The sequence below is a fragment of the Impatiens glandulifera genome, chromosome 3, assembly GCF_907164915.1.
Source record: "Impatiens glandulifera chromosome 3, dImpGla2.1, whole genome shotgun sequence".
NCBI lineage: Eukaryota > Viridiplantae > Streptophyta > Magnoliopsida > Ericales > Balsaminaceae > Impatiens > Impatiens glandulifera.
In genome coordinates this window covers 17633758-17649659 of record NC_061864.1, presented here as the reverse complement: position 1 = coordinate 17649659, position 15902 = coordinate 17633758, and the positions used below count along the sequence as shown (strand labels likewise).

General features: G+C 28.3%; 2 protein-coding genes across 2 annotated transcripts; one reads left to right on the top strand and one right to left on the bottom strand.

The window, feature by feature from the left end:
• The first annotated feature begins 2436 nt into the window (after window positions 1-2436).
• LOC124931966 (wings apart-like protein 2) lies at window positions 2437-6269 on the top strand. Its single transcript, XM_047472558.1, has 13 exons — window positions 2437-3042; window positions 3124-3223; window positions 3315-3618; window positions 3699-3811; window positions 3890-4018; window positions 4134-4227; window positions 4307-4405; window positions 4489-4913; window positions 5012-5280; window positions 5352-5514; window positions 5588-5685; window positions 5772-5853; window positions 5936-6269. Exons 1-13 carry the CDS (start codon window positions 2702-2704, stop codon window positions 6014-6016), a joined length of 2298 nt encoding a protein of 765 aa, XP_047328514.1. The 5' UTR covers window positions 2437-2701; the 3' UTR covers window positions 6017-6269.
• Window positions 6126-8044, bottom strand: LOC124931967 (probable polyol transporter 4). Its single transcript, XM_047472559.1, has 2 exons — window positions 7708-8044; window positions 6126-7628 (listed from the first exon to the last, which is right to left on the bottom strand). Exons 1-2 carry the CDS (start codon window positions 7880-7882, stop codon window positions 6292-6294), a joined length of 1512 nt encoding a protein of 503 aa, XP_047328515.1. The 5' UTR covers window positions 7883-8044; the 3' UTR covers window positions 6126-6291.
• Between the last annotated feature and the right edge of the window lie 7858 nt (window positions 8045-15902).

The following is a 15902-nucleotide window of genomic DNA, read 5'->3' as shown; positions in this document are numbered from 1 at the left end:
AAAAAATTTCAATTAACACTTCACAACAATTCCCTCACTCATTTCATTAGCTAAAATACCCTTTATTTTAAATTATTATTTTTATTTTATTTATATATATTAATATATTTTAAATTTTTTTTATCAAAAATAATTATTATCTCTTCAAAATCAACTACTATCATTATTTTTTTTCTTTTTTGTTTTTAAAATATGTAAAAGGAGCCCATATATTGCTGTAAAGTTGGTCTGAAAAAGGTGTCTAAGTTTTGGATTCATGTGATTAATAGAGTGACTCACACCTTTTCCATCACGTTTTTCGACATTTTAAGAACACGTGTACATAAAATTACTAGTTTATCAGCCAAAGTGTAATTTATTATTATTTTATTTATAATTTGATTTAATATTTCAAGTACTGTACTATGACATAAAAAAAATAGTTATAGTTTAAGGGTCAAATTTAAGTAAGTAACATTTATAATGATAGTAACATATTTTTTAAAGCGGTCCTTGTAAATTATGACTCATTATTATTAGCATCATATTTTATTTTGTGATTAAAAGATGATGGCCCATGTGTTGTGTTTTGACATAGTTAGTTGATCACAGCTGTAGGTATTTATTTTCCAAAAGCTTTATTTAATTCTATACCTAGTTTAAATGTTTTGTTGCTAAATTCCCTTTGATATTGCAGAATTTTTTTTTAAATGATGAAGATGTGACAACTTCAAGTTAATACAATATATGCATGACCATTGAACCACCCTTCCAAACACTTAGCAAAAATAAAAATATATTTTTCTCAATGTCCCGTTCACCTAAACATTAATATAACATTTATATTTATATTTTTGTTAAAAATTCAACTATATTATTTTTAAGTGTCAATTTTGATCGAGTCAATTTTGATGTAGACATTGATTGATATATTGTTTAATTGTGGTAACATTCATTAATATTTAATCCTTAAAGGTTATATAACACGTTAAAAACAAGTTTATTATAAGAAAAGTCTGATTCGGCGGCGCAACGTTGATGCACGGTGGTGTTTAAATAAATAATACTATATATATTATTATTGTGGTGAAGTGTGCTTTTTGGCAACTTCTTCTTTTGTATATTTAAAACCATAAATATAAATAAATAAAAGGACCAGTCACCAATTACCCAAAGAAGGGTTACAAGTACGTACTTTTTAAGTCTATTTGCTAATTGCTATGATATTTAATTAAAGAATAATTGTTTATTTGAACACTTCAACCAGCCTGAGATTTATTTTAATAAAGTTTAATTCAAATTTTTTTGTGTTTGTGTAAAATTAGATTATTTAAATTAAACTCTTAAATATTATAATATATTAAAATTTTTAAATAATTTTTTTTAATTAAAGATAATTTAATTAATAAATCGATTATTGAAAGAATAAACTAATGCAATAAATTGATTAAACAGTGTTTATCTAAATAACCTCGCATCAAACAAGTATTTCATAATAACCCTTACTTTAACTTTATAATATTTTAAAATATTAAACTATTTTAATCCTTTTATTATCCAAATCATTCCAATTACCCTTCTTTTTATATCAATTTTTATACAATAAATATGTATGTTATTTTAGTTTATTGTTCCTAACCCCTATGTGTTGTTTGGTTATAAGCTCTTTTTTATAATCGGCCCAGAAAGAGTGGTCATGCTCTGCATTTATTAAAAAAAACATTTTTGTATCTGAAATGAATTTGCATGAAAATATAATTTTATTTTTAGGGACAATTTTATCATTCATAAAGAGAAAATAAAATTTTCCATATTCGACTTTCACTATATTGTTGGGCCCTTATTTAAAAGCAAGGATGCAAATTGCAATGCCAAGACTATTTTAAAAACAATGGGCTTTGCCTTCCAAAAGTTTGGGCCTTTTCTTTTCTTTTAAAATTCTTTAAGATCCTTTTCATCATCGAAAAAAAGAGTTTACATTAAAACCTTTTAACACTTTAAAATCCAAATTTTAATCAGAAGGTGTAAGTTATGTTTTTAATTTAAATATATATATATATATATATATATATAAATATAAAAATAATCATAAGTAGATGACGTTATAAAAAAAAAATTTATATTTTAAAAATTAATTATATTATTTTAAATAAAATAATAATTTTTTTTAACTATAAATATATATATATATATATAAATCAAAATTATTTATAAAATCTTAAAATTTTATTATCATAAATAATAATAGTTTATTTAAAATCTGAATCTTCAGCTTTCTCTGAATCAGAAAGATTGAGAATCAATTTGTATATGTTACGTAACGTTAGGGTTCTTAATTAAATATTCGACCCCTACAAATCTACAATGCCCAAGTGTAAAGGTACAGGTAGGTGACGGAAAAAACGTGAATGCCCGTTAGATAAAAAACATGTGTCGCCTCGTCATGATTCTTTCCTTGTTGAATCTACGACGGCTAACGGCGGCTAGCAGCAAAACATCTCCCTCTCTCTCTCTAGTTCTTGATCCTCAGCTCAAGATCTCCATTTTCGTTCCTTACTTCTCTTAATCAAAACCAGAACTGTTCACCCAATTTCCGTCTCTATCCCCAACGATTCAATCGCACCCAAAAGACTCTCGTCGAGTCGTCGTCGTTTCTCAAGTGAAAGTTTTGAGTTTTTCCATGTGATGATTGTAGAGGAAGTACGGACGCCGGAGCCAAGTCATGAAAGATAGTGGCTACTCAGACTCCGACGAGGATTCTTTATCCCATGGGAGCTCTCAAGACATGTTCACTTTCGACCCATTAAAATCCCTAGGTTTTGAAGCGAGTTCGTCCCGAAACATTAGCGGCGATCTCGAGAGTGGTCATGGGAATTTCAAGAAATTGAAGCAGGCGAAAAATGTGAAACCCAATGGTGCAAATCTTAGTACAGTTGATGAGATTAATTTTGCTATAGATGGATTAAGGTCAGGCCAGTCTCTTCGAATTCGCAGGACAAGTTTACTGTCATTGTTATCTATTTGTAGCACAATTCAGCAGCGACGGTCGCTAAGATCACATGGGTATGTTAAAAATCAAACCCTATAGACAGATCCTTCAAGTTTTCTCAATTTCAAGGTTTTAATGAGTTTCTGTTCTTTTAGGATGGCGAAAACAATGATTGATTCCATTTTAGGAATCAACCTTGATGATCCTCACTGTAATCTGGCAGCAGCAGCTCTGTTCCATGTCTTGACTAGTGATGTAAGCTTCTTAACGTTTATGTTTTTATCAGTTTAGGTAATTTCTTGTATAGCTGGATTTCATAAACATTCAAATTTGAACTACAAAACAGGACAAGAACGATCGAATTTTGGACTCACCAAGTTCTATCCGTTTTCTGATAAAATTGTTGAAACAACATTCCTCCGGTCCTGGTAAAAGCCAATCATTGAGTATAGGAAATAGAATTCTAGCAGTTGGGAGTAAAGGAGATGATTCTACTTCCAGTGCAATTGTGCAAAAGGTTGAGGAGATTCTTGATGCAATAAATTCAAGCAATGGAAATGTGCACGCGATTAGAAAACTCGAACAGAGAGCAAAATGGATAGCTTTGTTGACAATGGAGAAAGCATGCTTATCGACAATTTCTACAGAAGGTTCCAATTTTTATCTGGACATTTGAAGAACATTTCGAGAAGCTTTGTTTCTCTTTCATTAAAATATTGTTTCTTTTCAGATGCCACCATCTCTGGGAGGAAGTCTGGAGGCAACTTCAAGGAAAAGTTACGCGAGTTTGGTGGACTTGACGCAGTATTTGAGATCACTCGAGATTGTCATTCCATTTTGGAGGTTTTTATTTATTTCATCATCAAAAACATCCTGATTTTGGAGGAACAGTTTTCCATTGTTTATTTAATGCATTTGCAGAGGTGGTTAAAGCAAGCTTCTTCCAAGAATCAAGAATTAAAAGAAAATGCTGATCCTGAAAGTCTTCTTCTTCTATTGCAATGTCTTAAAGTTGTTGAAAATGCTACTATCTTTAGTAAGAACAATCAGGTAAGAACATCAATCACTTCATCAACTAAAATTAACCCAAATAATCAACTTTTAATCTGATTTTTTCAAACAAGCAAACCTCTACATTGATTTCTTATTGTTGTTATGGTGATAGGATCATCTGCTTGGATTGAGAGGGAGCTTTACCCATCCAAAGTCTCCTGAATCTTTCATAAAGCTCATTATAAGTGCTATCGGGATTCTCTCAGGTGAGTCGCAGAGATTTTTTTAAAAGATCAGCTATCAACCATTGTTAATTTAGTTTGTCCACTGACCATTATTATTAAGGTCTCTCTTTGTTGAAGAATTCCATGGATTCTGAGAGCCTGAATGCTCCTTTTGCTTGGATTCAAACTGACGATGTTCCTTCTACAACAGATAACCGAGGTAATAAACAAATTATAGGTACGATTGGTTCCTTGATTCATTTGTTATAGACATGGTTTTGTTTCATTTTATTATATTTACAGACTGCACAGCAATATCAAGGAAGAAATTTGGAATACCTGAAAGTACTCGATGGTTACCAGCTCGGTGCTCAGGGAAGACTAAATCAACTTCTAATTCTTCTGAATATGAAAAGTCCGAACTTGTAGAAGGCTCCCAGGATCCTTTTGCTTTTGATGATCTTGAATTTAAACCATCCAAATGGGAAGGAGAATCCCGAGGGCAGGTAGTTAAAAAAAATCAAAACGGCACAAAAAGGCGCAGCAGAAATGGACATAACCAAGTGAAACTAGATAACCATGGAAACGATCATCCTGATGTGTCAAGTTCATCTGCCCAACCGAAATTAGGTAACCAGGGAAATGGTCATCCTGATGTATCAAGTTCATCTGCTTTTGATGAGGAAACTCAAAACCTTTTAGCCGATTGCCTCCTTGATGCTGTCAAGGTACTTCAAATGATATGTTCTTCCAAATATTTGGACAGCCTATATTGATTGATGAAAGATGTATAAAAGATTATTTGGGTTTCGATTATTGATGGCAGGCATTGATGAATGTGACAAACGAGAACCCCCTAGGATGTAGTCAAATTGCTGCAAACGGTGGACTGGAGATCCTAGCATTGTTGCTTGCTGGACATTTTCCATTGTTTACATCTTCTGCACATTTATTTGCGGACACTAGTGAGAACACATCGTTGACTGTGGAGGATGGCTCGAAGATCGACAAGCACCTATCTGAACAAGAGTTGAATCTTCTTGTGGCAATTCTGGGGCTGCTTGTTAATCTAGTAGAAAAAGATGGCCACAACAGGTATAATTCCAAACGCGGATTCATTAAAAATAATTGGTAGGACTTTTATATATTACTAATAATTGATGCAGAATGAGACTGGCTGCGGCTGTAATTCCATTGCCCTCTAGATTGAAAAGAGTGGGAAAGAAGAAAACGCATGGGAATGTAGTTCCATTACTATGCTCCGTCTTCTTGGAAAACCAGGGGGCGGGTGAGGCAGCTGAAGAAGGAAAGGCTGCTGCTATCAATTGGGTAATTAGTAACCATTAATGGTTTTTTTTTTGGTTTGTTTGTAGCTTTGTTTCATTCTTCTTGAATTATGCAGGATGATGAAGAAGCTTTCTTGCAAGGAGAGAAAGAAGCTGAGATGATGATTGTAGAAGCTTATGCTGCTCTTCTTCTTGCTTTTCTTTCTACTCAAAGGTTGGCTTTTTAACTTCTCTTTCTCGTAAATCAAATCAATTAGTTATGTCTTAACTCTCTGTCTGTTTTTGTGTGTGTGTCGTCAGCAAGGAGATACGGAATTCTATCGTCAAATGTCTTCCAGATAACAACTTGGCTGTTCTTGTCCCGGTTTTAGAGAGATTTGTGGTATGTATGTAGTACATTGTTTTGATTATTTGAAAATGATAGATTTACTCCCTTCATGGAAATGTTTTAATGTTTTCCGCAGGAGTTCCATATGATGTTGAACGTAATCTCGGCGGAGACTCACGCTGCTGTTCTTGAAGTAATTGAATCGTGTCGAAAATGATGACTGTGAGTGTCTGTCTGTGTAAAGAATCGACTCGGTTTTATCGTCACAGTTGTGTTTTAGATATAATACTTAGCTTTTAGCCTATTATGCCAATAGGAAAAAGAACCACATGTCCAATGTATAGTCGTGTTCTGCCCTAGCTTCCTATTTTTCTTTTTTAAAATAGTACAACTGTTACATTTTCGAATTACACATTTGGGATTTTCTTAATCCCCGCCGGACCAAATTACACAACAGTTTATTTTTGTTAGGCTTTCAGCGTGTCGATATTGTTACTTTCGTACTAGCTGTTCTAAATCTTCGAGCTCTAACTCGGGTTCCACTTCATTACAAAACATCATCTCAATTTCCTCCAAGGACTTCCCTTTGGTCTCGGGAACGCACTTATACACAAAGGCAACAGCAACACAAGAAATCACCCCAAATAGAAGAAACGTTCCCCCAACTGTAATTGTATTCGATATTGAAAGGAACGACATCGCGACTATCCCACTCCCGACCCTACCCCCAATGGCCCCAAGAGCCGACGCCTGAGCCCTTAGCCTCAGAGGAAATACTTCAGACGACAAGACCCAACATATAGGCCCGATCCCAACTGAGAAAAACGCGACATTCCCGCAAACGAATATAATCGCCAAAACAACGCCTGCAGTGCTGTTTTCTAGGAAGGATAGGGTTAAACCTAGGGCAAACAAACAACTGGTCATGCCGATCGTACTCACGTAGAGCAAAGGCTTCCTTCCAACTCTATCGATTAAGATTATTGCCACCAAAATGAAGACTGTTTTCGTAAACCCGACAGCAACCGTCACTGCGAGAAGCTCCGATTCGCTCTCGATACCGGCGTTCTTGAAGATCGTGGGACTGTAATAGACCGTTGCATCGATCCCGGTTATCTGTTGAAACAACTGTATTCCACAGCCGGCGATTAACATTTTCCGAACGCCGGTTGAAGGATTTATCAACTCATTCCAAACTGGTTTCGCTTCGTGCTTTTCAGCAGCCAAACGTATCTCGTCTAGCCTTTCGTCTACTTCTTTTTCCGTCTCAATCGTTTTCAACAACACGATTCTAGCTTCGTCAACACGGTTTTGCATCACCAACCATCTAGGAGATTCAGGAATCACAAAAAGCGCAAAACCGATGAAAATTGACGGAACGATTCCGACTCCGAGCATGATTCTCCAGCTTAAATGGACCGAGAGTCCTGAAAAAGTGTAATTGGAGACGTATCCGAGAAGGATGCCGAGGTTTATGAAAATTTCCGGGAATGATGTGAGTGATCCTCTGGCGACAGAAGGGGAAATCTCGGCGATGTAAACGGGGGCGATCATGATACCAAATCCGATACCGATTCCGGCGAGAATTCTGCCGGAAAGTAGAATAGAGAAAGAAGGGGCGAGAGCCATAACAGAGGCGCCTGCTTGGAAAACAATGGCGGCAAAAGCCATGGTCCATTTTCTGCCAATTGAATCAGATGTTTTTCCACCTGCTAAACTCCCAATAAGGGAAACTACACTGAGGATTCCGACGAGAACTTCTTCTTGTACCTCTGTTATCTTTAAATCGTCGCGAATGAATAGAATTGCTCCACTCATAACACCCACATCTGTGAATTCAAAGTTTTTTTGTTTGTTTTTATATGATCCATGAAAAGAAGAAAACGTGAAAGAGAGAAAGAAATTAACCATATCCAAGGAGAACAGAGTTGAGAGAAGCGAAAACGGCACAGGCCATTACGTATTTCTTGATGTCGATTGATCTATTGTGCAAAGAAAGGGGATTATCTTCTTCTTCTTCTACTATTATTGCATCCATTCTTGTGTATTTATTGCTAGCTTCCCTATTTTCATGGAGATCCATTCTGAATTGCCTTACTTCTTTGTAATTAGTATCTGTACGTACACACCAGACCGCTTTTGCGGCGGCTGTTCTCTCCTCCGGTCAAAACTGCAACTAGAGAGAGAAATAGAAGAATCTCTGGTAGATTCAGATCTGAGGAAAATGATGAAGAAGAAGAATTGCCATTAGATCATTTGGACCTAACATTGAATTAGACATGACTCATAAGGCATACTTTAATAAAATGAAAGTAAAAAGTAATAAAAAGAGAGTTCAAAGACTTGTTTGAAATCTAATTTCAACTAGGATCCCCGATGCAAACGGATAAAAATATATTGTTAAAAACTTTTCGCGTTCATCAAATTTGGTGTTGAATTAAAAATAGGGAAAAATGTTAATTTTACACACCAAGTTGTAACAATGTGTCAAATTTACTTATTAAGTATCAAAATTCTATTTATATGTATGAACTTGTAAAAAAATGTCAAATATGTTTAAAATAACAGAAATATTAAATGGCTTCAAAAATTTGACCACATTTAATATCCACCTATTTTATTTTTTAAATTAACATTACTTTTAATTATTTTTCCATTCAAACAAAACTTATTTTTACTTTCTCTCTCATCCCTCCACAACTCTCTATTTTTTTCTAACTTTTCTCTCTTTGATTAACCTAAGTTATTTCGAATTTTTACCTTCTTCTAACCTCTAAGTGCTCCCTAACTGAACTTTAAACAGTCATCGTCGTTGGTGGAAGTTTTTGTTGGCCGATTCCTAAATCATAGACGTTGTGGCCAAAATCTTCATTAGTCGAACCCTAAATCATTGTCGTCATTAGCGGACAATGCCGGATCAAGGTAAAATCTTCCTTAACCGACTTGTTTTAATTTTAGTTTTCATAATACTCACTCTGTTAAACTTTATCAGCTCCTAAACGTAACTCCCAAATCCAAGTCTTTCTCAGTTAAACCTTACACTATCATCGTCATTGGTTGAAACATTCATTGATCGAATCCTAAATTGTCAATGTTGTGGTGAAATATTTGTTGGCCGAATCCTAAATTGTCAGCGCTGTGGCGAAGTCCTAATAACTCGTTACTTTTTAGAACAATTTTTATAATTAATCAATTAAATATTATTATTAATAATAAAATTACTCATAGATGGAGAAATGAAGAGAGAAATATTTAAAGAAAATGGTAAGATGTGAGGATAAAGAGAGAAAATAAATAAGAAAAGATTTTAATGTTTTGTTTGAATAAAAATTAATTAAAGTAATGTCAATTTAAAACAATAAATAATATGTCATATTACCTGTGGCAAAAAATTTAACGCCGTTTAACATTTCTGTTATTTTAAATATATTTAACACTTTTTGACAAGTTCATACATATAAATGAAATTTTGATACTTAATAAGTAAATTTGACACCTTCTTACAACTTGGTGTGTAAAATTGGCATTCTTCCCATTAAAAATATAAAGTGTTATTAGCCTAGTTGGTTTAAGAGTTGAACTTGTTTTATTTTGTTAGGTTGCGAGTTCGAAACATACCTATAGTATTTTTAATTTTATTTTTAACCGTTTTAAATTTATGAATGGATCAACCTAGAATCTAACCCAAATATCCATTACTCTCACATATATATTCAAACTAATCACAACTCTCGACCTGACAATCTGAACACTTTTCAAAATTAAACATCATTGTATATATAAATTAGTTAGTTAAAAAATTGAACTTATATTTTTACAACGTCCCGCGTTTATCAAATTTTGTGTTCAATTAAAAATATAAAGTGTTATTAATCTAGTTGGTTAAAGAGTTGTACTTGTTTAGTTAGGTTATGAATTCAAAACATACTTATATCATTTTTAATTTTATTTTTAGCCGTTTTAAGTCTATTGGCGGGTTAACCGACCCACGTATCCATTTATTCTCACATATTACATATATCTAAATTAATCACAACTCTCAAACCGATAATTCAGACACTTTCAAAATTAAACATTATATATATATATATTATTATTATGTATGTTTAAAAAATAATTTTAATATATATTATCTGTATTATTAAAATATTGATTTCATATCGTTCATCAGAATTGTTCATTTTCAAAAATTTTTGTTTAAAAAAATTGGTCCAAAAAAAAAGTAAAATTTAGAATTATAAAATTATATTGATTCAATTATATTGAAATTTTATTTTGAATTCATAATATTAAATAATTTATCAAATTTTAAAATTAAAATTATATCTCTAATTTTAATTATAATTATAATTCAAATTCAATTATTATGTATTAAGATATTATAAAATTATAATAAATATATATATGAATAATTTAATATAAAATTATTATTAGTTATTTTTTTTTGGTATAAATAAAGTTAATATATATATTAAATTTATGAATGATAACATAAATTTGAACAAAAATATATATTTTTAACAGATTAATAAATGTTTCATTCATTTTTCAATTTAATTTTTCCCTAAAAACAAGAATATGAAATATTAATATATATATATATATATATATATATATATTTAATATATAAATATAATAAAAAAATATTTATTTTATTAACTAAAAATAATTTGTTATATCTTTTTAAATTATATATATTATATTTTTTAAATAATCAAATTATTTAATAAATGAATTAAAATAGTAATTTTATTTATTTATTTATTAAAGATATATCAAAATAACATAAATAATATATATATATATATAATACTAATAATTCTGGTATAATATTAAATAATATATATATATATATATATATTATAAATATATATATATATATAAATAAATATATTTATTTATTATATATTTAATATATTTATTTTTGTCTCTTTTTAATAATATTACAATTCTTAATTATGTTTTAATTACACAAAAAAAATATATATTATTTAATATATAAATATAATAAATAATGTAATTAAGAATTAAAATTATTTTTATTAAAAAATACAATTTAGTTTAAATATAGTTAATATATATTAAAATATGAATAGTTAATATTCTATATATATATATATTTATAAAATTTAATTTTTAAACTGTAAGAATTTAATTAAATAAATATATATCAAAATAATTAAAGTGATATATGATAATTATAATATATATATTAAAGATATATAATAATAGTAACATATATATATAAAATTTACTAACAATTTACAAATAAAAATGATATATATTTGATTTTACAACAAATTTAATTTAGAAATTTTAAATGTTTGTAAAATGTTTAACTTTATAATTTTAAATTTTGTATTTGAGTGTTGTATAAAACATCACAAATATATTTTTTCGTAAAAACAGATTGAGGTAAGGAATTATTTTAATTAAAACTTTATAACTATAACTTATAAATATTAATTAAATAAAATATTCAAAAAAAAATATATATTTTAAGATAAATTTAGTTTTCAATTTTCATGTTAGGTTTTTTTATTTTTGATTTGAAGGTATAGATATTAAGTTACATATGTTTTTTAATATTTACATTACATATGTTTCTTAATATTTACCTATTAAGAAATTATGTTTTTTAAGTTAAATATGTTTTTAATATTTATGACTTTTAAAACTCATGAGTTTTTTAATATAATTATTTAAAAATAATATTTATAGTTTAAATCATTAAAAAAAAATGAACATATATTAATTAAAAAAATTTTAAAAATAAAAAAATTAATTAATTATTTATATTATTTCAAGCCGTACAATATTTTTTTTAAAAAATAAAATAAAAATAGACACCAATAGAAAAGATATATTCATAGATGTATAATACCGTTACTTACAAATATCGCACTTTTCTTTTTATTTTTTAAATAAAGTATATATAATGTTTATAAAAAAAACGTTACAAATATAATAAGATATTAATAACGGTTATTTGTATAACCTTACCGATATTATATAAAAATTATTATCCGCACGAGATTATGACCCTCTATTGATACAACAGGGAGAGAAGATTAGGTTCTTCCTCTAATTTTGATAACTTATTTCCAGTTCAATCTCTATTTCAAAAGGTGTTTGAGACTAGAAAATCAAAGTGCGTGTGCATCGATTAAGTTTTGAACAACAGGTATTTGACTTGAAATGTCGACAAACTCTAGAGTTGACCATCATCCAACGGTTGGATATAGCGTTGACCATCATCCAACGGATGCTGACCCATCGCATCGCCCACTACAACGGAAACCAAATACTTTCACGTCTTAGTGGATCACACAAGACACTAAACGCGAACGAAACGCCCAAGGCAACAAACATCACACAAGACACTAAAAGCGAACAAAACGTCCAACGTCGCGTCAGACCCGCATCCGCGTCCCCACGTCGTCTTCTTCCTTGCGACAAACAGATGGACATTAATCGAAACCTTTGTTTTTCAAAAGTGAAACTTCGCGAATACTCAACCTAGTTGGATGATTCAAATGTTGAAATGATCACACTAACTTAATGATCATTTCGCCTATTAATGACATAAAGGGATAAGAGATCTATAAAAAAATCATTAATGACATTTGTATCAAATTCAATCCACTTAGAGCCCAACCGACTTACCTCAGTTATAAATAGTTTTCCCTAGCCAAGACGAAGGTAAAGAACCACATCTCAACCCACGAAACAAACTCTACCAAATTCGCCATTAAAGAGAAACAAACTCTACCAAATCGCCATTAAAATTTTTCAAACTTCATTAAGTTTCTAATTGATTCTATTATCAAAAGTCAGTCTTATAAATAATTTAATTATTTTTAAATAGTGATTTTCTTAGTAAAATTATAGTTTTTGTTATTTTAAGATCCAATTTTTTAGATTAATTATTAATTTTTAAAACAATAAAGATAAAATACATTTTTTTACAAATATTTTTAAAACAAAAACAAAAGATTTTTCTCCTTGCAACTTTTTTGGGAAGAAGAAATCCCCGGGTCTCACAATTATATAACATTACATTTTTTTAATTATATATTTTTTTTATTAATTTTAATAATAACAACTTGCAATGTCCAACAAGTAGAACATAAATGTGCAGGTAAAATAAATGCAATACAACTATATTTATTATTTTTTAATATAAAAAATATTATACATATCCGACAAATCGGGGATGATAATACTTTTATTTTATCCTATAAAATATACAAAATTATTTAATAGACATGAAATATATTTTGTCTATTTTTTTTTATATTTTAAGGTCATATAAATAATTAATTTAGAGTTTATTAAGTAATGATAAAAAGCGAAAAAAAATGACAAGAAAATGTAGGGAGATGATGTGTCATTCTTTGAGTAGATTAAAAATCTGAAAATTCTATTTCTTATTAAATTTTCAAACCATTCAGAAAATAACACATCATTCCCTTACATTTTTTGTTATTTTTTTTTCTGTTCTCTATAATTACTCATTAATTTATGATCAAATGGATACATCATTCAAATTTATTTAACAAGTACAACCTTTATATCAATTTATTTTATTTTATTTATTTAGCATTTATTTTAATTAATTTGCATTTAACAAATACAATAATTATCTTAAATAATTATTTAATTTTGTGTTGACCTTTATTATGAATTTATTTATTTAAAATATTTATTTAAAATTCATAAATTGGCCAAGCAATGATTGTCTTTTTTCAAAAATCTTAGCAAATTAAATCATTTTTGCAACTTGAATTGCTGTGATTTGACAGTTTTTCTAATTACTATTATGTTTGAATGAATTAATATTGTACTATTTAACTAGATGGTACATTTAATTGGTAATTTTTTTTTAAATTAATAACATTAAATGTTAAGATTTTATTGAGTTAATATAGCACCAAATATTGTGCTCTCAAATTCTACCAATTTAAAGCATTTGAGAAGGAACAAGTGAATTAAAGAGGTAGAAAAAAAAGAACCACTTTTATAGAGTTAGTTTTTTTTCCAGAAAAAATAAAATTATGTCAAAATAGAGTAAATAGATTTTGTACAAGTGATTAGTAATACTAGTGAAAGGGCCATAGAGTTGGGTATATATTCGTATTTGACAATTTGAACGGTAACATTTACATTTTTCACATTTGTTATTTAAAGTCTCGAAAGAGTGGAGGTATAAATTTGAGTCGGAAACTCCAATGCTCATATGTCAATTTAGATCTTCTACGGCGAAATCCTCTGTTCCTTGTTGCGGAGATTAAAATGACGCCGTTTTGCTTAATTTGATTTGAGTTGTTTAAAAAAAGCAGAATAAAAACTCGACCCATTTTTAACTCAAATGTTTTCTCCATCTATTACTTAAACTATCATAATCCTTGTTTTACATGAGTCCAAATAAATCTCTTCCAATTTCAATTTCAGTATTTGATTATGATTTCTCTCTAGAAGATTCATATTGACTTTATAAAAGGTTTTGGTGTTCATAATAGCCTAGTTTTTAGATAATTTCTTGATTTGTTTGTTCTGACCTATGAATTATGAATGATATAGAAGTTTTCTAGTAAATCCTAACATAATTTTAAACATATTCCAAAAATTGTGGAGAGTTTCCTTTAAGCACAAACTTGAAGGAGAGAATGATTATATGATCATCAATTTATAAGATATCAGAAGTCTTAAATAATTATTATATGGAGAGTTGAATGACTGTTGAAAAATGCACAGGGCTACGGAGCTTGTTGTATATCATTATCATCCAGGTTTTGTTTCGTACAAATAATGTTCACAGCGTACCATTTTTGTGAACTGCGAGTATGTTTTCGGTAAAAAAAATCGTGAAATTTTGCAAGCTACAAAACTTGTTCCAACAAAAAATTGTGAACTTTCATGAGTTACGGAGCTTGTTTTCGACCAAAAAAAAATGAAATAGGGTTAGAAATTGTGAATTGTCTCTCTAATCAAATAGTGAATTAGAAATTGTGAATTGTCTCTCTAATCAAATAGTGAAATTGGAAGAGATCCGGACTAATTTGAATCAAGAATTATGGTTAGTTGAAGTGACATAGAGTGGGTTAAAAATGTAGGATTTTTATATTTTTTTAACAACTTTTAAAATTTTATTTATATTTATAAACATAATTTATTTTAATCCATATATTTAAATAATATAATTTACACACAATTTATTTTATATTTTGCCACATATATATTTAAATTGTATAATATACACACAATTTAATTTATATATTTAAATTTGTGAAATAATAATATATTATATAAGTTATATATATATTAATAGTTTAGGTGTAATAATTATAATTATAATTAATTTATATTATTGAAAAATTAACTAATAAAAAAATTAATTAAAAAAAATATAATTGATTAAGAAAAAAAATATATAAAAAACATTAAATTTATGTGTCACGGTTAATGATTAGTTAATAATAATTTATTAAAATATTCTATAATTTTAGATTAAATAATATTTAAATTGATTTAAATTTAAAAAATATTTTTTTTATAGATAGTCTTGTATTATAAATAAAATGATAAAATATATAAGATAATATTGAATAATGGAGAGTATTTAAATGTAAACAAGTAAATTCATATGTGATAGAATTAATAATTTATAATAAAATAAAATAAATTCAGTAAAGCAATTTATAATAATTTTAAAATATGTTAATGTGTGAAATAATTAATAAATAACTAATAATATTATAAAAAAATATAAAATTTATTTTTTTGAATATGAATAGTTTTTAAGTTAAAATTAATTTTGAATATTACTATCTTTAGCTTTTGTTTAAATTAATATATGAGTTAGTAATTTAATTAGTAATATTTAATTTGAAAAAACTTCAATATTACATATAATCTCCATATATATAATAATTTATTTAAAATTATTTTTATTTATTAAAAACATTAATATTAATAATAAATGATTTAAATTTATAAGAATATATTACATTTTTTAAATTAAGTTATGATTTATTAATATATATATATATGTGAAAGTTGAAATTAATATTTGAAATTATATATATATATATATATAAATA